Below are 27367 nucleotides of genomic sequence, written 5' to 3'. Positions count from 1 at the left end.
ACAGATAAATTTTACTTCCTCAAATTCGTGCAATGTTTTTTCAGACCCATGAAAAATTCTGGCATTCTTAACTCCAAGTCAAAAAGAGTCCAAGAGATGCACAGGGTGTACTCAGAGGTAACACTTTTCAACTCTGTATGGAAACTAACATAAAGTTATACTTCCTTTGTAATAGTGAAAGACTCAAGGATTGCTATCACCTGCAAATAAGGAACAAAGGTCTAGAAGACTGCTCAGACAAAATAGTTACAAGAAGCTTGCTTATACTAAACAGTAAGTCTGCTTTATTCCAAAGTTCACACCACATGGTTCTTGCTACAGGACAGCTTCACAATTCCCAAAGCAGACTCAGTACACTTACCACATCAGGACTAATTCATACTAATTTCTAACACTGTACTAATTACTTTGAAATCTAAAAAGTGTTTAATTTAAAGGTCTGCCCTCAAGCTTGAACATTTTACATTCTACACACTCAGTGCAGGACTCAAACATTATTGCTTTTATTATTAGCATGACTTCCCCCTGTTAAAGACAGAGATCCTTACATGATCCAAATCCAACAACTGGCTTAGATCGATGTTATGTAACTGGTGATCTACATACTTCAAGAGTTTCATAAATGTTCTTTGCCCTCATCAGTTATGAAATGGACTGCTACAGAGCGTGCAAACGCCTCCCTGGGGATGTATATGAATCCGTAAGTATTATTTAATTACCTATCTAGTTTGAAGACAAACTTTCTTTGAAGTTTCCTGCTTAAATCCAAAACAAGTTAAATACAATTCTGATTTTAAAATATCAATTCCCCCTGGGACTTGAGTTTCTACCAGTAAAATCCCCCATTGCCCAGTTCTGCTGCTTGTTGAACTGTTTCAAACAAACACATCTTCAAATAATGAGCAACTTTTCGCAGCTGCTTCTTCAGCATTCAAAATGTATGCATGCCACACAGATTTTAACTGTCACTACATGCCAAGCATTCTAACTGGTCTCAAAGGAGACTGGTCCATACTGCCAGATGCTGCCCTGAGGGTATGCCACAAATTATTCACCTGGCACTCAGAACAGAAGGTTCAAAGAAAGCTTCAAGAAACAATAAAAACACTTAAGTGGGGTTTAACTGTTAATGCACACAATAATGCTCTACTGCCAGGCTCTGTCACAAGTGAGGAAGACATATCTGACTTGGACACAAAGAGGTGTCCTGCCCTGATAAGCTGAAACAAGCCTTTTCTTCTGATCTTTTTAACCAGCTGCCTCCCCCCTGCCCCCACACACACCCACTCTTCTTTTCTTTTTTTTTTTTCCCGAATGAAAAAGCCTCTGTGACAATATCATTCTTAGGCATCTTTGTTCTTGTGTACTTCTTAAGGAACTCAAACCATCAACTCATAACTACTAATTCTGTTCAGCTGCAGAAGGCCTGGAAGTGATTGAGTTTAAACCCTGCAGTTTGAATATCAGTGCTTTTGCTAGAGTTTTCAAAATGAGGTGATAACAGTTCTTCTAACAGGAAGAACAGCAAAACATCAGAAATCCCATTGGAGTTCCATTAATACTCCTCATGAACAGATGATTTAAACCAGTGTCTGGAAAAGAAAATATAAGCAGTTCCAGTTTAGTCAAAAAGTAGACAAGACTGCAAATAGTTAATTCTCTGCTACTATAAAGAATTGTAGTGGGCTAATTGGTCTAAGTTACCAGCAGTAAGAAGTATTTATCTACTTAAAGATACTTAAAAATACAAACACATTAGACCAAACTAAATGCTTCCTTTAAAACACTCCCTGCCAAGCATAGCATCACCTCACAAAGCCAATCTCACAACATTGCAACAAATAACTGAATTCAGGTACTCCTATTTAATCTAATACTCAGGCTTTGGAGAAGCTTTCTAACATTTATAGCAGCTTTTAAGTGTTCAGCAGACGTTACTCTACTTGCTGAACAATATCAGACTGCAAAATTGCTCTTACTGTTGATAGATCAATAATGACATGGGATAAGTCATTATCTCCGTGGCAACAGGATTGTAACTGTGAGAGGAATATTGCGCATGTGGCTGCTGCTGCTCTAACAGGCATGCCTCGGCTTCCTCCCACCAGTGCTCTCTCTGCAAGCCTGGTATGCCCAGAGTACCACCAACCAAGGGCATCTCTTTGACTACAGAGGATTCTGCTGCAACTGAGGTTATGCTTTTCCCCAAAGAGCGTACCCACGACAAGTGGGTAAGACCCTTCAGGTTGATGCCCCCATTTCCTTTCTCATTTTTTATTAACCATACCCTTGTAGAAATAGCTAGAATGAGATAAGGGAATCCAAATACAATCAAGTTTCCTTCACAACTTAATGTGTGTTTATTAATTTTTACTTGAGAATTCTAGTTAAGCACCTTTGCCTTTTTAATTAAATTTCAGTTAACTCCCTTCTTAATATCTAGAACATTAAAGTGGCAGGCATCTTTCTGGTATATTAAAAGTGATAAACTGGGCCACTTGTCTTCTTGCACATAACCTAGTGAGCTTCTCCATAACACACAGGTTTGACAAGCAATAGCAAAACAAAAAACAAAAACAACTGAGTTCTGCAAAGATTAAATAAGGGTTCTCAAGAGTTAATTGTTTTATATGTAGTGAACAACCTTGCTCATTAATCTCAACACAAAAAAAACAACACAGAAAACCGAGTGGAAATTTAATATTGCAAGTAACACAGACGGCCATCGCTACGACCAAACGTCCAGACGCCAGCTCTACAGTGTTAACTACTCGGGAACACGCTTCGATTTGCTACTCGCGGGACGCATCGCTTTTGTTCCTCAGCTCCGCACACTGCCTCTTACCGCACTGCCCTCGCTGCTGCGGGGCTCCGCGCTCGGAAGGAGCCCAGGAGCTGCCCGGGAGCTCCAGCAGCGCGGGCTGCGCACACAGGCGAGCCCTTAAAAAGCCTCTGCGCCCATCTCTCCGTGTGCTCTCCCAGGCTCCGCTCTTCTGCTTCAGCAGAACCACCACAAGCCGCTTATCTCGCTGCTCCGGACCCACCAACATCCCCGCCCCGTCACGCCGCAGGACAAGGCGGGCGGCCGTCACCCGGAAGCGGAAAAAAGGAGGCATGAGAGGGCGGGGACACTCCACCCCCGTCGGCTGGGATTGACAAGTGCTTCTTCCAATAACACCGCTCCCCCCGCCAATAGGAAACAGAGGCAGCCGCAGAGCATTGATGGGAGGGACAAAGCTCGTAGTGTTCTTCACGCTATTGGCTGTCGGATTTGATCGGCATGTGGCTACACCTATGCGAAGGAGAAGCTCCTGGTACTCTCGGCCAGTAGGCTTGCAGCGCTGGCTCGGGACCCACGGTGCGGGGTGGGGGCTGGGAGTGGACGCGGGCGGGCGGCCGGGGCAGGATGAGCCGGGCGTTACGCGCGGCCCTGCGCTTGGGCGCCTGGGCGGCACGGGGCCGACCTGGGAGGCGGCACCTGAGTGAGGCGGCTGAAGGCGGCGGCGCTGATGGCGGCGGCTCGGGGTCGCGAGAAGCGGTGGAGCGGCTGGTGCGGGAGCACCCGGTGGTGGTGTTTATGAAGGGCAGCCCGGCGCAGCCCCTCTGCGGCTTCAGCAACGCCGTCGTGCAGATCTTGCGGCTGCACGGCGTGGAGGACTACCGCGCCCACGACGTCCTGCAGGACCCCGCGCTCCGGCAAGGTCAGCGGGACGGGGGCACCTCCGGGCGCCGCCTCCGGGCACGGCGCCGCCGGCACGGCGGGCATCGCTCCTCCGGGCTGAGCGCTTCGCGGGGCGGGGTTCCGCGCCGCCTTCCCTCGGTCTTTGGCACGGTGGTCTGGGGCACTTCAGCTGAGAAGGGAGGCCGAGGGAACCGGGGCTGTGCAGCTCCGAGAAGAGAAGGCTCCGGGTAGGCTTCCGTGCAGCCTTCCAGTGCTGAAGGGGAGCTTGTAAACAGAAGGCTTTAGTCGGGAAGAGGGCCGATCTAGATCAGATGTCTTTATCTGTAGGGCGGTGAGGCAGTGGCACACCTGCCCGCAGAACTGTGGTTGTCCCATCCTTGACGGTGCTCTAAGGCCAGGTCCCAGCTTGACCCGGTGGGGAGTGACCCTTCCCATGGCAGGTGGGGGACTGAGCAAACTTGTGGTCCCTCCCAACCCAAACCATTCTGCAGTTACCAGATGCTTTCCTTTCACCGTGAACGGTGTTGTGAAACCTCGTAAATGGTTTGGACCTGGACTACTGTGTACTCTGCCAGCTGGGATTCTTTGCAGTTTTTAATAAATTGCACAATGGATTATCATAAGAAATATTTGTATTACTGCACAAGTGGTAACAGCTATTCTATGTGTTGTGGTTGCTTGTTTGTTTTAAATGTAGAAAGCCAATACTCTGTTCTTAGGATGCTTCCATCTTTCCCTCTATGTTGTTGACTTGAGGCTTTATGTGGCCATTATTGCAGGTGCATAGTGTTAATTCTTGTCCACACTACACCAAAATGTGATTTAAAGCTGCATACTGGCACACATCAGGTGACTGCAAGTGGTTTGGTGTCATCTGACTGTGTGGACAAGCAGCATGCTGTATTACCAGGACTGTAAGGTACCCAGGCTGAGCTGGCTCAGTGCACTGTGAAGTGAGTGCCAGTGCCAGGGATGGAGACTTAAAGAGTTACCTGGGTACACCCTTACTTTTGAGGCCAATTGCTTCTCATATTACCTCCTGCATCATGAGGTGTCAGTGTATCCTTCTGCGATTGGCAGCATCTGGCTGAGGGGAGAGATGCTGGAAGCTGTAGCTCTAAAGATTCCCAAATGGGATTCACCAGTGTCTGAAGCCCCTTTTAGTCCCTTTTGGTTTCACACGTGACACTTTCCTAAGACCTCTTCATGAGCATACTCTTTACTGTTGTACATGTATGGGGATAGTGAAAGGATGCTGAATCTTTATCAAATATCTAGATAACTAATACTTCTGCTCAATTTAGACATTGATTATCAAAGAGATTGTGGCACGTGAACTGAGTGCCAGCAATGAAGCTAAGTATTTTCATACGTGTATGCTTATAGCACTTGTAATGAGTTGGCTTTTAGCAGAGCTGATGCTTTAGGCATGTTTGAAGTGTTGACTAGTTTCTTTCCTGTACCTACACCATTTTTTGAGGTTTTTATTGTTCATATGAGCTTTAACTGATCTATTGAAGCTTGACCTTTGCGGAAATAAGGCAGGCTCCCCACCTTTGCTTTTCACCTGAAAGCATTCTCAGGTCTATAAAGCTAGCTGCTAGTACTGATGTTGAATGATTTATCTGAACTTGAGCTAAGAATGTGTTTCCCTGATGTAAATCCTTCATTTTGAAAGATGCTTTAAGAAACCTCAGCGCTACCTCTTGGGCTGTGGTTCCATAGCAATTCATGTTTCTCTAAGGTGGCTTTGCTACAGGTGATCCTTCTTATGGCTGATCAAATACTTGCAAGGTTAGCTCAGATCACTGTGGTGACAGAAGCTTGGGGTTGTTGTGTACCAGAGAAGCAGTGGTTTGAACTGCTGCAGACTGTTTTCATTGGTGTTTTACATCGTTTAAGTATTGGATTCTGTCACAGATCTTAGTATTTCTTTCCACCCATGGGCTAGTTCTTCAAACTTACACCAGTACTATTGATCTCTGTGGAAAGGTGATGCTTTTCTGGAGAAAATGGTAGGAGTGAGTTGTTGCTTGATTCAGTTTTTAAATATGGTTCAGCGTTATGCTAATGTTGGTAAAAGAGAGACTGGGTTTGTTTGCTGGACCTGGGGATACAGTGTGGGAGTTCTCTGTGTAGCAGCTTGCACAGATGATGGTGTTGCAGTGGCTCTGCAGTGTGCTAGTTCAGCTGTCAAGCTTTAAACCTTATCCATGGAGTGTGGATTTACAAAACAGTGTTTCAAAGGAGTTGACTACAGTTTCTGAAGCACAGAGGGAAGCGCTGAACTCCAGAGAGTGGGAAGAAAGCTCCCTGCAGTGTCAGTCTGTACTACTGAAAGATTAATTGCATGAGTGCATCCTGAGTTCAGCAAGCATAAACTGGACTGGCTTGGTTCATCACTGCTAAAATAGTTTTGATAAATGCCATATTAAGCTGGGGACTGCTGAACAGGTTGAGGAAGTGTTTCATTTATAATCTGGTTGAGCCCCAATAAGCAGACCTTGCCTAATACAAGGAGTGTGATGCGTAGAGCAGCCCAGCCTGATGGTGTTCATATTGTCATATGAAGTTGAATAAATCTTAAAAGTCCTATCAGGGCTTGTATGTATGTGCTGTTGGGTCTTTAAAGAAAATCTTTCTATTAAAGAAAAGTTGGTGCAAATATTACGTTGCAATGCTTGTTAGCTTTAAATTCATATGTGGTGTCCTTGGTTTAACATCACAGTATCTTAACAAAAACAACCCTTATTTCAGATCTATGGTGGCTTCTTTGATAAGGGGTATCCCTAAGTTTGCTTTTGTGTGGTGGCTGAATTCTTCATTGCAGTTATTACGAGTTTAAGGAGTTTTAGTATAAAAAGATCTGGAGAGTTCAGAAACCAGGGCATGTTTTAGAGATGTGCTTCCTAAACACTGAAACACAAGTTCACATCAAAACTTAAAATTTCATCAACTTTCATTTAAACAGCCAAGAAAGGATTAAATGAAATGCTAAGGAAGAAAATGCAGGTGGTGATGCTGAGGACATGAGTTGCTTTTGCATTTTATAGTTAGGGATGCTTTGTTGTAACAAAAGGTTTTTTTAGATCGCTACTATTGTGGTGGATTTTTTTTTAATGCTAGTATTTGATGCTACTTGTTTTATGAGTTGATGGTTTTATGTGAAAAGTCATTTGGCAAAATAGATATACTGATTCTTCTGTATAATATTTTTCCTGGTGTCTCTAATGCAGTTTGGGATTCAGTTTATGCCATTTGAGCAGTCAGTATTTTTGGATGGCTTTGTCTTTTTTCTTTTTTTTTTTTTTTTTAAATGAAATGTAGTTTTTAGTTCAGTGCTGTACTTCATAATTGTGACTCTAGCTCCATTTGGTATACTCAGCTCCTCTAAGAGACTTCAGTCTTTGTGCCCCTCCCTTGAGCAGTAAGGTCTGGCATTGAAAGATAAAGCAATTTGAAATTCATAAGGCTCTTAAAGGGGCAAATGTATGTTGTAATTGAAATTGCAGTAGTATGTCTTTTACTGAATTCAGGCAGCTGTAATGTATCTTAAAGTCCCTTAGGGAAATATGAAGGACAGCAGGATCTAAGCCATTCTCGGTGGTATTCAAGATTTCCCGTTTCTTATCATATGTATTTGTTTCCAGGGCAGGAAGGGAGATGCTACATTTTTTGCAGCACATTTGAAGTTGTTGCAGGAGCTGACCTGACTCCATATCTTTCAAACCACATCCTGAGTTGGAGTGAGAGCCAAACGTATTGACGTATTTTTTTTCTTTCAGTGTTGCTGTTATATAGATACATTATTATAGATAAATTATTATGGGGTAGAAGTGAAAATATCAGTTATTCTGCCCAATTGAAGCAATAGTATTCTATTTAAAATCCTATTCTGTTTGGAGAGTTGGGGGGAAACATTTAATGATTTTGTTTTTCTTTTTGTAGGAATAAAAAACTACTCCAACTGGCCTACCATCCCACAAGTGTACCTCAATGGTGAATTCGTTGGTGGCTGTGATATACTCCTCCAGATGCATCAGAATGGAGATCTAGTAGAAGAGCTAAAGAAATTAGGAATCCGCTCAGCACTTCTGGATACAGAGAAAGACCAAGAAAAAAAGTAAAATGTGGAAAAGGAAAAGATGCCATGATGGGAAGAAAGAAAATCTTTGATAAGAACTTGTAACCAGTAAAGCCTTATGTACTACAGCTCAAAAAAGGCATCTTTTTAAACTGACACTAAGGTTTATCAGCAGATGTCTGTTAGCTCATGGTAAATGTAGTGATCTCAGTATTTTGATTTATGGATATTGTCAGAATTTGAGTATAACCACTGTACTGTAATGCATACACTTGTGGAAATTGTTTTAAAGAAGTAAAACAACAAAGTTCACTTCTAAGAGCATTCTTTTGATTGAGGCAGGAGAAAACCAAAAGAACTAATAATGTTATTTTTATTGATTTTGAGTGTTTCTTTGTTCTCTTCGTTCGTTACACAAACCTGTGCAAACAGCATTTGTATTCCCTTGCTCTTCTTGAAAAAGTGCTAAGTAGTGCTAATGCATCTGTGTTTTGTTTGTTTTTTATAACTTCTGGAGATAAGAATTTCCAAGAGCTGGTAAAGTTTCTACTATCTCATAGGTGTAGGATAAAATAGTCCTCAAACAGTACATAAGAAAACATGGTATGAGAGTGCATGAAATCCACTTTTATTCCAAAGGGTAAAAATAAACAGACTGGTACAAATACTTGTATAATGGTCATTATTACTTTGTATCATCCTGTTAACTTTTAAAGGACTGCTATGAATTGTGCCTAAAGATTTTATAAAACCTTTTCTACCTCTTTGGATGTGGCTTTTCCCCATTCATATACTTTGTGTATTGCAGTTTCTCTGTGTCAGCTTGCAATAGTACAGAATACTTCAGTAATTGCTGTATTATTTGCCAGTTACTAAGTTATCAGTTTAGATGTGTTGTTTCCAAGTACAGTCTCTGAACAGCTGTGTTTCCCAGAGTATGGTCTTCAAACATGGACTAGAGAGTTTAAATGTTTCGTTGGACATAAGATACAAAGTACTGCAGAAGGGCTACTGAAAATTAACAGTCATGTTCTTTTGTTGGAAGCTCTCTGAAGTCTTCTAGTAACTAACCCTGTGAAAATAAGTAATGTAGCTTCACCTGCACTTAATACTGCTAAGGATAAAATCTAACTAAGCTGTTTTTAAATGCTGTTTACTTTTATTAATGCAGACCAGTAAATAGTGTGCATGTGAGCTAAGCAAGTGATTTGAAAGTGTTTTATGTAGATCATCTGCAATAGTTCCTTTTTATGTTAAATTACTATAATGAAACTGATCACTGGAAATGAAATCCTCACTGGAAGAAAAACTCAGAGCTGCAACTGGTAGATGTGGCTTTTAATGCAAGTTTCTATTTTATCTCATTATGTTCACCAGAGCAACCTGTCTAGTAGAGGAACCATATCCCTGTACAGCTTGAACAGAATTTGCAAAATGTGTGCTGGATACAGTAAATTATACAATAAACTTACTGTATATTCAAATGCAGTCAGCATCTCCGTGTTTATAGCATCTCAGCTCAAACAGCTGCTCAGATTCGCTACCAGTAGAATTGATTTTGGAATGAACACTGATTATGAACAAGTTATGCTCAGGCAGTCAGTTGTGATAGCTATATATGTATGAGCATGATTTTTTTGTCATTGTTCATACGCCGTATTACCTGAAATATGGAAGCTCTGGTTCAGGTTAACCTCTCTTGAAATTCTGATTTAATGAGTTTTCTTACAGCTAATCTTTCATGAGTGGTTTCTGCCATTCTAAGTGTAAGAAGAGGTTTGGAAAAATAAATAAATTTATAAAGCTTTTTGGTTATACATGTCAAAAGACCAACTGAAATGGATGTATATTGTAAACAATGAATAAGGTAACTTGAAAAGCCAATTATTTTTTACTTCAGTGTTTAATTCTTAGTCTGGCTACTAAATCTACTTTAAAAATAAATAAAAATGAACAAGCAAAAACCAGACAACACCACCCCAAATCTGCTGTTTAGTGAAGCTCTATTCTCTGCTCTTTTGAGAGTGTTGAATGTATTTCAGTATTACCTGCTGCTACTTCAACATGAAGGTGATTTTTAGCATTGTCAGATCTTTCTCTGAGCAGAATTTTTTCTCCCTGCACAAGCTCCTGCTGTTACTAAAACTAAGAATAGTTTTTTCTGCTGTCTCCTTTAAAAAACAAAACAAAAAAATACAAAACAGTTAATTTTGTACAATATGTAGTACAGTTTATATAAATCCTTGGCTTAATTAGAATATTGTAACGGAGCGAGTGAAAGGGTGAATGATACCAAAAAGCCACAGGAACAGGAGCATAACATTTGATTTCTGCCTGCATTCCTGTAGGTGATGTATCTTTCCAGGCTCTGTGTACGTGAGCAGTTGTAACACACTACATCTGTGTAGATGCTCATGCCAATTCTGCTGCAATGAAAAAACAAAAAACAAAAACAAAAAAAACCAACCCCAAGAACAAAACAACAAAAAACATAGCATCTACTTAAGTGATAAAACTCTGGACACTTACAGAGAAGCCTATTTTGAGACTTAATTGAGAATTTCCTCAGAAATATAATTGTCTGGTTGACTGTATTAGAAACTGGTGCTGCTCTGCTCAATTAGCTGATTTTAAGGGGGAAAAAAAGGTATTGATGAAGGCAGGTTTGCACCTGCTTTTCTCATAGTCCATGGAAATGAGAGAAGGCAGCTGCTAGCAGTGGTGTCTGGCTGTCAGTCAGTGGACGTCCAGATCAAATTCTGAGGGATGTGTGCTTGAAGATTTTGTGATCCATAGGATGTGAGGGGTTGGGAGGGAAAAAGGATGACTGGCCACAGTAGTAAGTGTCACAAGAGAGTAGTAAGTGTCACAAGAGGCAGCAAGGGAGGAAATGATGTGGGAAGTAAGGAAAACCAGTGAGTACTGCTGCTTGTACTCCTCTGATCACTCTACAGAAAAATAGTCCTCAGGAACACAGCTTGGGAAGGGTGCTGAGAGCAGGCACAGAGTTCACCTTGCTGTCTGTCTCTGAAGAAAGAAGCAAAGCTGCCTGCTCCTGAGGTTTGCCATTGTACAAATACATCTCTGTACAGCAAGAAGCAAGGCTGATAATGAGCATTGCCACCTGCAGCAATCTGATCAATGTCGGCCATATCATAAATCCCCTGAACTCCATTACTGCACTCTTCAGTTCTCATGTGCCACCCCAGGTGCATATCCTAACATGCTGCTCCTCTAGTGGGATGATTCCGGGCTCATTAGGGCTGTGTTGCACTGCTAAGGGCTTGCAACGAGAAGAACGTGTGTATAACATTATCTGCTATGCTATTACTATAGGATTGTAGCCTGAACATTTACCAAACTGGACAGTTTCCTACTATTATTGTAACATATACTGAAAGTTGTATTTTTCTGAGGATGCCTTTGGTAATGTTGCTGTGGTGAAAGGCTGAGCTAAATGGACCAACCTGCTCACATAAATTAAGGTAATACTTTGCATCTGGTAGCACCTCTCACCTGTTACATATAAAATGAGGTGGTTTGATTTAAGCACATGAAACCCCTTATGCAAGCTGTTTCCTTGTCAGTTAAATCCTTAGCAAAGAGGGTTGGGCTTCCTTTCCTTGTTCTTAATGAGTTGGTCACAAGGCAGATGTAAGTAGGCTTGCAAGTATCAGTGTGTTGTGTTGCTAGTTTTCATTTAGGAGAACTGAAATCAGTTAAACCAAAAACTACTTCCTAGAAAAAACAACTTGTTACCAGCTCCCAACATCTTAATGGATTAGTGTGTAGTGGAAACGCTGAGCCTGGAAGAGTGATTAAACACCTGTAGGAAAGCAGGGGCCAACACAGGGGAGCTCAGGTGTATGCAATGAGCCAGGATCCACCCCTTCCCAGACCTCATTTAAGGGCTGGCAGTGGTGGTGAGGGTATCCTATTTACAATCCCTGTATACCTGAGGTCTTCTGAGGGTAAGTAGCTTTTTTTCCTTTTATTTGGGGCTCATGGTTGGTGTCAATCCTTGCTTGTAGCTGTCTAGGACTTTGCTGCTGTGCTTTCCATCACATTACACAGGGCGTGTAATAGCCTCAATATGTTTTTCTTTATTTTAATGTTGTTGGTAAGTGTTCTGATTTGGTCAGTGTTCTGTGTGTATTTGTTTTTAAGAAAAGGGTTAATTTGGTGTTAAGTGCCTTGAAATGCTTGAAATACCCTTATTTAATCTACTGCCACGGAGGCTTATTGCACGTTTGGAGTGAATTCAGAGGTCCTCTTTTAAAAGTTAAGCTAGAAATCTCTGGCAGGATTTTTCCAGGAGTCTCTCAGTGCTGATGAAATGTGAATGTGAGTGTGAAGGCTGATAATTGTACCAAAGCAAACTTCTCTGAGCTGTCTGAATCTGGTTGAGGCCCTTTCAGTGCATGGATCTAAGAAGAGTAGTATCAAAATGCAAACCGTGCTGTCTGAGTAATACATCTGTCTAGTTCAGTTTGTGTAACCCTGCAAAACCCAGCTCTCCTTACAACAAATATTTCAATATCGGTGTTACAGGGTTGTGCAGTGAGAAAATGTTCATTCATTACAAGGTGAGCACTGATTCTTCAAGTTTGTAAGAGTGAAGGTTGAAGAACAATGGGGAGGGTTAGAGAGGGTTTGAAGCTTTTAGGTTGCTCACAGTGTTGGCTGGTGTGTTGAGTTTACTTCTCATCTGAACCTAGATTTTTGCAACTGTTTCCTCTTTCTGGAAGCAAAGATGGCTTTAACTAGGTGGCTGTGTTGTGTAAAATTTGTGGTAGCTGTAGAGTGAACCTGAGAAGAAAGGTGCAGTGTTGCATATAAAGAATTGAGTATCTTCACAGTTTCCATAATCTCTTTGAACCAGCCACTGGAAAAGCTGGCAGAGCAGCAGGCTGCTGGCTTCTGCTTCCTCTCAACAATAAAGAAAACCTTTTAAGGGGGAGCTCTTAAATTATTTAAGTATTCTAATGTCTTTCAGAACAGGACAAATATGCACGCTACTCTTTTTAGTAGAGAAAATAACTTGTAGCTTGTTTCTCAAGCTATTAAAAAACTATAACTTCTGAAGTATTTATTTAACTTAAAAATGTGTAGGTGATAATGGTTTTTATAGCCTCAGAAGAAATCAAGGGCCAAATCCAGCATTCTTTCTGTAATATCTTTATTAATAGGTTAATCCTAACAAGTGATGGAGAAATGGTAGCTTTTTTCAGTTGCAACCATTCTACATGCAAAGCAATGAAAGTGCTCCTATGCATATACAATGCGAAACCTGCATTTGTGTATGTGTTTCCATAGCTCTCTGCTGTTTTTCCTAATGTAAAGCTTCCACAGGGAGTTGGTTTAACATTGTTTAAAGATGAGCTCCTGTGAAATTTTACTTTGCATTTAATAGTAAGATGAATCGATAGGGCTTTGTGGTATTGAATTTAGGAGAAACATTAAATTGCACTTCCTTCTTGATGTACAAGCCTGTTTGTCAAGGTCCAAAGGATTTTGCATACAATTTATCTTCAAAACCACAAAACAGAGCACCCAAATATTTGTTTTACAGACTACAGTAAGCTGAAACAGATAAGTGATTTGCTAGGCATACTATAAATGCTAGAGGAGAGACTCCAAAACTTTCTCATATCTTAAGCCCATGAACCTGTGAGTGAAATGTGTTTTTAAAGGGTGTTATGAACAAGCATTTTCGAGCTCTCATGTGGAGTCCATTCTACAATGTATATCCTTTAAATACTACCTGTCAGCCAAGAACTCCCTTCTGAATAGCAGTCCTATGTTAAGTCAGTGTTTCTGGTCTCTGCTGCAGCATGCTGCACTCAGAGCCTGTCTCTGGGCTGGATCCTGCTGCTGAACCACCCAGGAGATGGTGCTCTTGAACCGGAGATAGATGCAGTGCTGACCCAGAGGCATCCCCGAACGCAGCCCTCCCTGATTTCCCTTTGTGTTGTATGCTCTTCTTTGGGGTTCCCACTTCCTTTGGGGAGAAGAATGTGACGATGTTGAGCTCGGAGTGCATTCCTATCTGATCTGTAATGCGATTTCCAGTCTGGTGATCCTACTCCCCTGCCTGAAATGACGCTGGTGCTCGTAAGAGGTGTTTTTCCCTGGACTGTGAAGCTGGAGCGATGCTGAAGCTGAGCAAGGAGAAGCTTTGCAGCTGATTGCCCTGATTGGAGCCTGGGACGCACTGTGCCCAATCCAAGCATCTGCTGGGTGCCAGCTCCATTGCTGCCAGGGCTGGGAGCAGCACGGCTGTGCACTGGGCTCTGTGGCCTCCTCACCAGGACAGCCTGTCCGCTGCTGACACGTGTCTCAGAGGTAAGGATGGCTCCTTGTTGGTGAGGGTCTGAGTTGCACCACATGGTGCTATTGGGCTAATGACCCCTGGGATATGCAGTGCAGAAGGGGAAAAGGTGCTGCTCAGGGATACCCTTATCTCAATCTGCTGAGGTGGGAAGAGGGAATCTGGATGTGGTTTGGAACATAGTGTCTTAGTGGTCAGAGGTCAAGTGGCTGCAGTGGAGTTTTCTGTTGATTTGCCATCTTTCTGTTGGGTTAAGGGGCTTTGAATTGAGGTGGAAAAGACCAGAAGTAGCCAGATCTGAGCTGCCAGTGGCTCAGGTGGGCCTTGGTAGAATGGGAAACAGAAAAGTTCTTAACAGCCTTTTTCTTCAGTTGCCAGAGGACTTAACATCTCTAAGTGTACGTATCTGGTGAGTGAGGTTTTATTTGATATAAATCCACCTAGCCTTTTACCACTTTTATATCTGAGCTTGCACTACCAAATTAGATCTCTATGCACTCAGGCGGAGGCAGGCAGCAGAGACTGCTGCAGCTATTGGGATGGCTTACAGGATCTGGATAGATAAGGTGCATCCTTCCTCTGAAGCTTGACATGCTCACTCCTGCTGCCCTGTGGCTGCAGGGAGTGTGTGGTGGGTCAGGAGGGCACTGTGGGTGCCGGACATCAGAGCTCCTGCTTGCAGACCTGCTGGGGCCAGTCCATGGTGCCAGGTTACACTTAATGTGCTGTGTGTCTTCCCTTCCTGAATAGTTAACAATAAATCAGTGTTTAGCTTTGACAGTGGTGTTAACTCTAGCTGGGTTTTTTTGGCTTTTTTTCTCTCATGGCCGGAGGTAAACTTTTCCTTTTTCTTCCCAGTTATTTGTTGCCAATAAATGATTTAAAACTCTTGTGATACATTCTGGGGTCTCTTCCTGACTCAGTAATCACCTGGCAGCTCACAGTGGTAAAGCTGGGCAGGGATGGTGGGGCAGCTCTGCTGTCTAGTGGTAATGAGTAAGAGGAAGCCAAAGGGAAACTAAAAAAAAGCTTCTACCTACTTAGTAATAAGCAAAACAGAATGAAATATAGCCTGAAGCAAGCCTGTCTGGACACCTTTACACCTTGCAGGGATGTGAGGTATGATTCAGCTAGTCCTGCTGAAAAGCTATGTTCTGTTTGGGGAATGAGGCCTGGCCCCTGCCACACCCAGGATTATGGGCTGTGAGCAGAAGATCTAGGACCTCAGTCAATACAGTCCTGTGCATTTGTTTCAGGAAAAATAAACTCTTCCTGTATATGAAAGGGGTGTCTGGGCAGGCACTGTGCTGTAGCAAATGTTGCTTTAGGGGTTCTACATTTGCACTGAAGTCTCTTGGATAAAATAAAGCACTGAGGATCAGTATGGTGAGTCAAACCTGGGTGACCTCTCTCCTCTAAGACAGCAAGTCATCAAGCTATAGTGCTTCAACCCCAAACACTGCCATTCCTCCTGAGCTAGAAACTATGCTCCAACAAGAGGGAGTGTGTGCCCTGTTCTTTCTCGACAGTTGTCACCCCTAATAGGTGTCTGGGTGCTTCCTGCAAGATGGCCTGTGTTGGCTGGGCCTCCCTTGTGTGCAGCTTTGCTATGCCCAAATACAAGTAAGGCAGTTTCCACCAGCATGTTGCTGCTGGTATAGGTGATGTGCTCCAAGTCTGCTACCTGCTGCCTGACTTCTGCTTTTGAAAAGTCTAAACAAGGTGTAGGTCCCCGTCTATTCATCCTGAATTGGAATCAATGCAGTATGGGATTTCAGATTAACATTACCGTTTTTATGAGCCAGCATCCTGATTATTGTTGTTCTTGATCCTAAGCAATGTGCAGGAAGGAATTCAAGGTAAAGATTGTGTGAAGCTGTGTTAATATAGTCCTATAGTTTGGTGAGAGATAAAGCACAGGAAGCTATGGAAAAATCTGAACTTCTGAGCAACCAGATTTCAGTAATATAAGGCTAGTCAAGCAAGCTCCTGGGGGAGAAATACAGGAAGAAAATTCTACAAAGATATAATTCTTCAGTTCAATCCATGACAATAGAATCTGGAGAGAGTATATGTAGCTAACCTAAATAATTTAGGCAAGAAAAGAGTAAACAAGTACAACTGAATGGCAACCTTGAGATTTGTTGGGTTGTGTTTTTTTGCCTTTTTTGAATCAAAAGGAAATCCTTCTGAGTTTGGAAATGTAAAGATAGCTTTCTTATACATTGGTGCATTAATTAGTGTAAGAACTATATGTGAGAGAGAATTAAAAGGGAATGTTGTAGATTACTAATAACTAAAGGGATTAAATAAAAAGGCTTTAGGTTTGTTCATATTCTGTCAAATGATAATTGATAGTTCAGAAACTGTATCACTGAAGATTAAAGCTGGAAATTAAAGGAGATAAAGACATTGCTGAGAATCTAAATGATTTCTTTGAGTAAGTCTTCAGCACAGAGAATATTAGAGCTGTACCTACTGGGACTTGCTCTTTTCTAGTAATCAAGATGTGTTAGAAGAAGAGCTGGAAGAAATCAATAATTTAAAAATCAGAACGTCACCATCTCCAGATGATACTTTAAAGAGTTCTGAGGAACTCAGTATGAGATAGCTGAACTGCAGCAAAAATTTGCTTTTTGTAATTAAAAATAGCTATTCTGTTGGAGAAATGGGAGATAACAATTACATCTGTAATTTAAAAACAGGACTGAGATGGCCTGTGGAAGCATACTGCTTACCCAGCCATATGTTTCTGCTTTACAAACTGGTTGGAAAGGGAATGGAAATTAGTGGGGGGGGGGAAAAATCCACAGATAATTTAAAAGAGAAGGGAAGACAGTAACGTGTAAGTTGCAGAAACATTACTCTTAAGATTGTAGCAATTATATCTCACCTATTATTCCAGCCGGTCTAATTGAGTTATGGACAAAAAGAAGCAATTGCTCTAATTTAGCTGAACATCAAAGTACCTTTGACCTGTGTAGGATACTGTGAAGCAAAGAGGAGGGAGCTTACTGCATAGGTCTTGGCTGATGGGACCAGGCTGAGCTGAATTTTCCACAAAGGCATGACCCTACTTGTCACTCTCGTGCTGCATCTGACCTGTGGCATTACTTCTCTGGGTTGGTGTAATCCTATCCAGGTCACAGCAAGACTCACTTCCAGCTGCCTAGAGAGGTAAGAAACCAAGAATGAGAGTGTTGTCCATTTCAAGTTTCCGAGGAAGATGCAAAGCTCTGCTGGTAACTTAAGTTAGGGTTGGGGTCAGAAAAGGTGAATATTGGTAAGAAAGCTGAGGTGCAAAGACTTTCTTTGGGGAGCTGAAAAAGCATTGAGATCCAGTGTGGGTGCTGTGGTAGCTCTGCAGGACATCTCAGCAGTTGAGGATGAAAACCCACAAACTGGGCAGCCATGGTGTATGGGACGCTTCCTGTGGATAGTACCAGTACAGCTTTTCTGAGCTGGATGTATGCAGGGGGAAAGAAAACTGTCAGCAAAGCAGATGAAGGGGATGCTCCAATATGTTATTCATTCCAGCCTGGGTCTGGCTTTTTATTCCCCTTCACCTATGTCAGAGGCACTTGTTAGAAATATATAGTTTTTTAATATATCATGATTTTCCTGTGTAAAAGGAATATGGCAAGGAATAACCCCTCGGGTTGTAAAAGGGAATGTATTAACATCTCCAAAATTTCAGTCATGAAATGAGTAGTTTTAATATCAACACCTTGTAACAACATTCCTGCATGTATACAGGGAATGCTTGGGGTGACCTGAGTTAAGAATGTCATCAGAATTTATACCTTAACTGTGTGCTAGTGTTTATTTTTTTTGTCTTAATTTTATGCAAGTTGTGATTATCTCTGGCCTTGCTGTATTCTTTCCTTCCATGTGCTGCTGCTGCAAATGTGTCCTGCTTCCACACTACCAGTGATGTGTGGAAAGTGCTCATGTTATCTGGAGGGGGAAAGAAATCTCTAAGTCAGAGGAAAGCAAGCCTCTTTCTGTAGAATAGAAATCTGCTTCTTCTTTAGGATGTTGTGGAATGCCTCTCTTTTAAACTATTAGTACAAAATCCTGCAGTTTCCCACAACTTCAGCCAGTGTGGGGTTTTTTTTGTGTGTGTCTCAGGGCTTCTTATTTCTATTTATTTCTTTTTACTGCTTCTTATTCCTTTTTGTTTTCCCTTGGCAAATTCTCCTAATGTTTCTTCTCATTCCTATTTCCCTGTATCCAAAGATCACCTCCCTTCTTATCTTCCTCCCAGGATGTGTGAGGTTCCAGCCCTCACAGCACTGCCAGCCAGCTCACAGTTGTATGATTTTTGGTACAGAACTAGTCAATTAGGCCAGCACTGATAATTAGTAGGCATAGGATCCAATATCTTGCTTTAGAAGTCTATATGTTGCCACATACATTGTACTCTGCTGATTGGGAAATGCTGATTTGTAGTAATGCTAAAAGATAGAACTAAAAAAAGAAAAACACAAAGATTTACAGGCTTCTGAAATAGCCCTGCTGCCTTTCTCTGCCCTGTTCTGTACAATTATTTTCACATCAGTAGGTTCCAGTCTCAGCATTTCTAGTGCTTCACTGGGTGTTTGTAGGGAGCAGGAGCAGCATCAGCCACAAGATGCCAGGAGAAGAGCTATATTATGGATGATAAATGAGATCATAGACTTTAAGAAATCTGTTTCACACTTGCATTTAAAGTTTCTGTGCAGAGTCAAAGAAAGGAGGAAAAGATGGTGTGTATGTATCCAGAGCACCTTTCAAATCAGCTAATTTAGATGCTAACTTAGTCTGGCCGTGGCAGTGCAGGGTAGAGCTGCCTCATTCTGATACTCTGCTTACTGAGTCCCCAGGGTCCTGCTGCTCAGCTGTCTCAGTGCTCCTCCATGGGAAAGGTCTCCCCTCTATTAGCACATGATGATGGCTTATGTTGTCATAGTAATTCAGCTGCTTGGAAAGACAGTTTGGAAAGGTATAGGCTTGTGAGTTTTCTCCAGATTGCTAATCCTTCAGGCTTTTTAGGTTTGTGCCCCCACCTTTCCTCTTCTGAAAGCACCTGTAACTGTTGTGAGTGCAAGAGAACTAAGACCTTATAGGTATTATGTGCTGCTTGTACACAAATACCTACATCAAAAATGCTTCTCTAGGGATGGTTTCCATGCCTGAATCTCAGACCAACACAGTGATTGTTTCCTCTGCATCAGCAGAACAGAGGGCAGCTCTGACATCTTTTCCCACAGCCAAAGCTCCTCTGGTCTGAGTTAACACAATAAAGCATTGGAACCATTGTTGACTGAGGAATACTCAGCTGTTTTTCCATGTCTTGATGAGTAAAATTTTTTCCTTAATAGAAGGGCTATGGAGTGGGAAGCAATGATTATAGGCACGGGTTTGGGAAGGCCTTTGTGTTTGTTTCATCGGTAGCATAATCTGAACTCAAGTTGTCAAAGTTGTAAATATTCAGCTTGGCTCCTGCTGGTACAAAATCTCTTGTATGTTTTGTGATCATACTTGTCTGAATATGGCAAATGGTAACTATGCAGCTGGTGGTTTCCTGCCTTCCTCATACCCGTAGCTGAAGGTTGGGACTTTGAGCTGGTGGACAGATTGCTTTTTTTTTTGTTTTACCTTCCAAAAAGGTCTGGACTGTGAGAGTGAAATGTCTTATCTGGGAAAAACTGTTCTGGATATTTAGTCTAGTTTTTCTACTTCATGATGCCAAAGTTGAAGGGAAACTGAAGCATTTTTTTATTATTCCTAAGAGATGCATTATTTTGCATGGTCAGTCTGATTTCCAGAATTGCTGATTTCAGCTGAAACTGTAGGTGCTTGGTTGATTTGAAAATCAGGCCTAGGGTTTCTAAAGCCAGGCTAAAGGCCACAGTGGTTTACACAGTAATTCTGGCATGGATGGAATGGTGGTTCTCCCATTTTACAGGGATCCTCTTACTTTAATGACTTTAGGGATTAAAAATACTGAAACTTTACTGTTTAAAATCCTTGCCAATTTAAAGCAAGCTAAACTCCACAAAGAACTGTCCAAGTTTGATGTGAAATAATACAGATCCCAAATAGGACATCTAGCAGGCATCTCAACACCCTTATGCAAATCATTATTTGACAATATTTTTTTGGTGTTGATCGTAGACAATGCATGATGGAGCACTGAAGCATCCTAAGAATTGTAAACTAATATTCTGAGTGGGTGGCAGGAACTTACTAGTTTGAATATTAAGTAGGCAAATCCTTATTTCATGGTGTCAGTAGTTAGGTTAGTATTCTGTTCATTTTCACCTTCTCACTGGCCATCTTGCTTTTTCAGTCTGGATATTTCCACTTTGATCTTCTTGCCCTGTTCTGGTATGTAAAGCAGTTCCAGCAAGTCCTGGAGGCTTTGGGGGACTTACTTGACTTTGAAATCAAATCCTGGAGGGTGGAGATATAGAACTGTAATTGGTTTCTCAGAGTTGATTTTCTCCTCCTATTAGTTGGCTTGCAGCTCAGTGATTCACTCAGTGAACTTTAGATTGGCTCAAGAGATTGAAGAACCCTTACATGCACTCCTATTTTAAATGTCTCCTTGTATTTCTCTACAATAGACAATTGAAAGAGAATGGCTTTGAACCCTAAGTAGTATTTGGTTTACCATAGTGAAATGTAGCTGAAACTATCTGAAGTTTTGAGTAGCTGTTAAGGAAATGATCTACTGTTTTTCAAACTGTGCTGCTTCTTTGGATGATATGTCCCACTGCTGCTAAACAAATATGTATTACTCTTATTACCATAACAATGCAAGCCAATGCTTTGAAATTCGAGTACACTTCGTTTTTTTTTCCTGCTTGTAATTAGGAGAGAGCAAGCAGTTCAGGAGACCATGATGTTTTACAGCAGCTCAGGTTGGGCTGTAGTCAAGATGCATGAGTAGGGTTTGTCCTTGACCCTGTTTTGTCCACTAAGCAGTTGTTATGAGTAATCAGGGATATTTGATTTGCTTCTGCTGTCTCTGCACCCTCCTTGGGAAAGCAGTTTGTGGTGGGGTGATCTTTGTTGTTGAACATCTATGTTGCAACTGGCAATGGTCTTCTGTGTGATGACTTTAACATGATAGTTTAACAAACATTGATTTGTATGGAGGTGTCTGTGGGGAACAGCTGTCCCTGTTTTGATCATAGTCAGTTATGATTGGTCAGTACATCCATGGGTGTCCAAAGAGGTGTGCAGGCATGAGGGCTCAGTTCATTTGCTTAAGCACAGCTGCTTGGTGCTGTTTGGAATACTGTGGAGTAAGTTTTACTTCTGTAGAGTGTTGCAGTTTTGGCACAGGGCTCCTGTTGTCAGTCTAGCCTACATATCTGCTTGACAGAAAGTTGAATTGCTTTCAATTGTCTTCTATGTTGTATTGGTGAAGTCTTTGAGCAGTGGGAATCTCAACTCATCACTCGTGTAAAGGCAAAAGAACCAGTGCAAACAAGGAGATGTTGCAAAAGGAAGGAAAAATGAATGCTCACCCATCTTTAGGTTCACAGTGAAATAACTCCAAAAGGAGGGATCTTCAACAAGAGATCCTTCCTCAGTGGCTGACCCTTAAATGAGGTCTAAAAAGTGTTGAGCCTGGCTGCATCGCTTCCAGTTGCACAGATGAATTGCCCTCATCTGTGCTCCAGGGCTGACTGAATCTTTCCTTCAGGTGCTCAGTGATTCAAGTCATAACTCAGCAATCCCCATACACATAGACACCTGGATGAAGATATCTTCACCTATAAATTATCCAGTCCTTTATGGGTAAAGATATGGATCTAGTCTAGAGATAAATATCTAGATAAGCAGCTCCAGAGGGCAATGTATTCAGGCTATTTTTAATACATGCTATAGGATGAAATGGTTTGTCTTCAGGAAGTGCCCTTCATCAGACTGGTTACAAAGAGACTCTAATCATATTAGCTGTTTAAATTTTAGGTGGCTAAAAGAAAAAGAGCAGTACCCCTTCTCTTATTAAAATGTAATCTTTTTAACTCAACTGATCCAGAAATGGCTTTCTTCAGAAAAGGATTGTGCAGACAGTGTGGGAGATTCATTAATGATATTCTGATCCTCAAGAGCATCTAACGAATTTCTATCTTTGCAAAATGGAATTGACTTATAGTTGGAACCATGCTAAGCATATAATAAAGGCTTACTTTTTTTTCCTTCTCCAGATAAGACTTCATGACTTTATAGCACAAAAAAACCTGTTTCTGGAAATGAGAGTACTCCTCTGCTCTAATCCTCTGGACAACTCCAGTCTTCACTGGTGGTATCTCTTTCTCTTGCCTTCCTTCCTTCTGAAAAATCAAAATCCCACTAAAGTTGGTCTGGAAGATGTACAGACCATGAGGGCTGCTGTGGGATTGACTGAGGAAGTTTAGCGTAGGAGTAATGATGTTTTCAAATTACAGCTGTCTGACCCAATGCTCTTTATAGACTCTTCTGATTTAGAAGCTTAAGTGAATTGTATGGTCAAAGTTTTGAAAAGAGTTGGGAATGGAAAAACTGGGACAACTGAGAAAGCACAAAGACAATAAATGACTGAAAATTGCTACAAGTACTGCATAAATCCACAATTCACTGATTGCTCTGGGGACGTGGGGAAGTTATAGTAGCAAATATGTTAATACTCAACAGCTGTAAACTGAGTTAACTCCAGTGGGATTAATTTTGTTTGTACTAATGAGAATCCAGTTCACACTAGTGTGGGATGATGGCTCTTCTGAGATAGTGATGGTATCAACTTGCTACGTCATTAAGCAATATTATTTTGCTTCCATAATTGATCAGAATGTAACCTTCAGGTTTGAGTTTAGCTTTTTGTCTGTATGTAGCCCATGAGAATGCCTAAACTTTAAGCTGATCCCAGTAATTTATTCCTGATTTACATGTATGTAGGAAAATGTACATTATCGAGTAGCATGCATAGAGCTATTGGGATGAATGAGCTAAGCAGATCCTGGCAGCCAGCAGCTTCTTGATAGTCACTATTCTGCACTTAGATCCACGTAGAGGAGCAAGTATGTCTATACAGGCTTCTAGGGAAACTGAGCAATGTACTGCTATCAACTTGCTGTTTATGTTCCAGTTGTGCCTTGTTTATAAAGGTCCAAGTTAATCCCACATTTTGCAATGAAAAGAAGGTCATCACAACAATATGATGCCAGGTTCTTTAAGTCCAACACCAGTAGTCAATTCCTACAGCATCTCTCTGGCAAAATCAAGAACTGAGTCCAGATTCCTTGTTTGCAGCTCTGTTAGTAAGACAAGGCTTGTCTGCAGTTGTTCTGCATGCACACTAAACTAGGTAGTCATTGGGGCAGGTTTTTCCCTACGCTTTCATTACAGTCAGGAGTGCTGTCCACTAAAGCTGTTGATGAGGCTTGTTCTGTGCAAATACATTCTGCCATCACTTCCTGTTGTTCTGGAGAGCTGCTAAGTTGTTGGAAATAACCTCACAGTAGTTAGTGAGGGCACCAACTGCAGGGACCCTGTTCTTTGTCCCATCATCATACCCACTGAGTGCTTTCCTGGTGGGCTTTGACATCCCTTGCAGTCTTGATGACCTTCCTCTGGACTCATTGTGCAGCTCTGCTAAGTGAGTTTTTTAATATTCTCTTGAATATTAAGAAGTTTTCCACTGTTTAATTCCTACCTTCTGTTTGAGGATGACCTTATTTTTTATTTTTTTAAATTTTTTTTTAGTTCTGAGTGTTATTAGATGTTAGTACACATGTTGATCCCACCAGCTTATTTAGCCTTTCATTTAGTTCTTCCAGATTTTTAAGGTGTCTTCCTTCCTATGTCCAATTGATATCAATTCTTCAGTGTACTGTGGCACGAATTTATTACATTAAATTGTAATGAGTTGAACAATGTTTCCATGGCCCTGAGATTTAGAGAGAGCAAGTTCTGCTCATGAAAACAGACAGATTATAGCTTTGATTTTTGCCTTGAAACACAGAAACATGTTTAATTCTTGCAGGTATTTTCAATTTTCAGTTTGTTTCACTTTCTCAGATTATTGGAATCTTGAAGGCAAAAGTGTTTGAAGTTTTATTTTCCTTTTTTTTATACTGAGAGGACACACTGCAAGAAAATTATCATCATTATAGTTAGTGAAACACATGCTACTGTTGCTTAAGCAGTAAAAAGGAAGTTACAGGGGGGTAGTGAAAGTGGATCTCTGAGTGCCCCTGGGTCCACACTGCCTTGAGCTGTGACATTAGTGTCTGTGGTGTGTGACAGTCCTGGTGCGGAACAGGTGTGTGCTATGGCATGGACTGTGCTGGCCTTATTTTGTTTGTGGGAACATGTTCCATCCTGAAGCAAATGATTAAGGTAAGCATGCAGAGGGATGATAACACTGACACTTTGGCATCAGGAAGCAAGGGGGAGAAAATCTATGAAACTTGGTTGTGTTGCATGACCTGGTCACATCTTGATATTTCTGATGAACTCATCCTGGTGGTTTTCCTTCTGACCCTCCATGTCTGTGCTGTCCTCGGCTCAGCCCTCAGTGCATCTTCTTGTTTTTTAAACTAGTACTAAAATCTCTTGCAGGTTTCTGTAGGCAGAATTAGATTGAAGCTGCCTGGAAGCAAAGCACCTCTTCCTTCACATCCACTTCCACTTCTTGCAATTCTTTGAGGTGATTTTACCTCCCTCTTCCGGGTGCTGTCACTGCATTCTGACATCAGCACAAAGCTCAGGCAGCCTCATCCATCAGCTGCGGGTTCCTTATGGGCACAGCTGGCTGGGGGGGAGGTTTCACTCTTTTGGGGCTGATGGGAAGAATAGCTGATGCTGGCAGTGGAACTGAAGAGAACTGTGGTCTTGTGCACACAGAGGATGGCCAGCTCTGTCACTAAAAATGTAATCCCTCTTTTGGAACAATGCTTTTGACAAGTGAACTCATCTTCATTATTAGTTTGGATCATAACAGGAGAGTAAACTCTTCTATTCAGAAGATACTGCTTGTCCTTCACTTATGTAAGCTAGGAAGGGCTGTGGCCTCTGGGCTTTCACTGAACATTGCAAGTCTCCTCTGTACTTTTCCAGCTCATTTGATAGAGGTATTTTGATGGAATTTTTTTCTTAAACTTTCATTAGGGGAAAAAAATTTCTTAATTACATAAATGCTTAGTGTGGATAGGAAGGCTCATGACCAAAGGTTTGGTTTGGAGAAATGCCTGAAATTTAGTTTTGGACCAGTGGCAGCCTTTGAATTTATAAATATTAATATCCACCCGAGATTCCAGTCTGATAGAAAAATAAGACTTCATTCTGTTCAGGTTTCTGATTCTCTGCTTGTCACCATAGCAAATGAGCCCTCTCCAGGCAAGCAGTGAATGTCCTGACTAACAACCATGTAGTGTTTATCCTTTCTTCCCACTGGTTTTGGTGAGAACAGTGAATGTCTATCCATTCAGGTCAATGACTTTAAAAGGCATTAGGTATTTTAGAATTTTGCAAATGTCCTCAAACTTACCTTTGGGATTTGCCTGCTGCTGGTGCACCCAGCAGCATCTAAAACAGAGTGTTGTACAGCCATATTGCAGCATTTATCCAAAGACAGCACCCAGGATTCAAAGTGTTCAGATCAGATGAATTAGTCTGAAAAGAGCTGAAGGCATGGCAGCAGGACAGGAATAATATATCGGTTGCTATAATACTATGGGAGAAGGCAAATGCATTTTAGAACTCAGTTTATCTCCATCTCAGTTCAAAAACATAGGATTTAGAACTGCTATCAAACAGATGTGTAATGCTGGATTTTTGGGCTGGATATGTGATAATGCTAGGGAACTCAAAGGGGATTATTTCATGAATAATTGTTAGGATTCTAGGTAGGGGTATCTGTGCCATGTGCAGCGTAAACAGGTGTGTCCTTTCCACCCGCTGCTCACTATCTGCATGCTTGTGTATTTATCAATTCCTACTCCAACTCATATAAGATCATGCTGGAATCTCTTGGTAATAGGCTGTCAGTGTGGACTTGGATATTTCCACTTTGTGTTAAGGTTGAAAGTACTACCAGGACAGGATGTTCTGTGCTAGTTTGAGATTCCTGTTTCCAATATTGTGAAAGTCAAAGCAGACAAAATGTTACCTGATTCCTGTCTGCATTTGATCTGAGCCTGAGTAAAGGATAGATGGCAACATTTTATGCTGAAGGAATCCCAAATTTCTATTCAAAAAGGTGGGCAGAATTAGGAGCTGCTTTTCTTAACCACCCATGATTGAAGGTGGGCAGAATTAGGAGCTGCTTTTCTTAACCACTCATGATTGAATACTGTCAGTATTTAGTACTGTATTCAATATTAGATAATTGCTGAAGTGTGCTAAACTAATGTCTCAAGTTATCTGCAAACAATTAATAATATCGATCATCCTACATTGACCTTGTGAGTTAATAACTGCTTTTTTTTTCCTCTTGATTTCCCTTGATGAATTGTGCCTTCTTAATGCCAACATATAGTTTTGTCAAGTTGTCAGTTCTCAGGGGCTGCAGACACTGAAATGTACCTTAGTGCATGCCACCACAAATACATTTTTAAGGTCAGTAGGAATACTTGTTATCATGCTGAGGAAGGAAATGTACTTTTCAAAAAAGTTTGACACAGGAAGCCTTTGAAACACTTCAAAATCTTTAATCAAATTATGTGAGAGCTGTTTAGAATGTGTGGGTGAAGATTTGGTGTTTGTTGCCCTGGGTGATGTCTCTGATATGAGCAAGGGATTGTGCAGTTTGTAGTTCTCATCACTCATTCTGAGAGTGAACTCAGAACTGATCTCTCTCAAAACTCCTGCCAGGTTTATTTTGTTGCTAATTCTGTTTTTCTTTAGATGGCCTGAGGAGAATGAGCATTTACTTTGCTTGCAGAATCAAAATTTCAGGAATCAATGCAATAAGAAGATTGTGATTGCATAAGGTACTTGAAAAGAAATGGGTTAAGATATTTAAAAAAAAGCAAACATTAGTTATGGATGGAATCACAAAGCAGCCCTTGTTAGTTGGGACCCTGAAAGATCATCAGCTCCGTGCTTTCCCAGGAAATGGGAACATCATTGAGATTATCTAGCACACTTTCCTATTGCACATTGATACCACACACTTCCCACTCTTATCTCACGACTTTTATTTAGTAAAAACCTATATTTGGTGTTATGCTAATTGCTATACACCTCTCTTCTTGCAACAGTGGTTTAGTGGGGTTGTGAATGGAACTTT

At 41.4% G+C, this 27367-nt stretch overlaps 2 protein-coding genes and 1 non-coding gene across 4 annotated transcripts in view; 2 read left to right on the top strand and 1 right to left on the bottom strand.

The window, feature by feature from the left end:
• Positions 1-1902: 1902 nt before the first annotated feature.
• LOC136044024 (small Cajal body-specific RNA 13) lies at positions 1903-2175 on the bottom strand. The gene has a single exon (XR_010621775.1). It is a non-coding gene; the product is annotated as a small Cajal body-specific RNA 13 (non-coding RNA).
• A 1201-nt stretch (positions 2176-3376) lies between these two features.
• On the top strand, positions 3377-9496 carry GLRX5 (glutaredoxin 5). Its single transcript, XM_065750481.1, has 2 exons — positions 3377-3701; positions 7631-9496. The coding sequence occupies exons 1-2, from the start codon at positions 3407-3409 to the stop codon at positions 7807-7809; spliced, it is 474 nt and encodes a 157-aa protein (XP_065606553.1). The 5' UTR covers positions 3377-3406; the 3' UTR covers positions 7810-9496.
• Positions 9497-13792: 4296 nt separating this feature from the next.
• TUNAR (TCL1 upstream neural differentiation-associated RNA) overlaps positions 13793-27367 on the top strand; it is a 149593-nt gene continuing 136018 nt past the window's right edge. The window contains exon 1 of one of the 2 annotated variants that reach the window (XM_065750664.1): positions 13793-14111. The gene's annotated coding sequence lies outside the window, so the exon portion shown is untranslated. The remainder of the gene's footprint in view (positions 14112-27367) is intronic. The other variant, XM_065750634.1, reaches the window with a different exon arrangement.

The sequence above is a fragment of the Cyrtonyx montezumae genome, unplaced genomic scaffold, assembly GCF_038088225.1.
Source record: "Cyrtonyx montezumae isolate F1298 unplaced genomic scaffold, pur_monq_1.0 scaffold_10, whole genome shotgun sequence".
NCBI lineage: Eukaryota > Metazoa > Chordata > Aves > Galliformes > Odontophoridae > Cyrtonyx > Cyrtonyx montezumae.
Note: the sequence above shows the minus strand (reverse complement) of the source record. Positions and strands in the feature narration are given on the sequence as shown.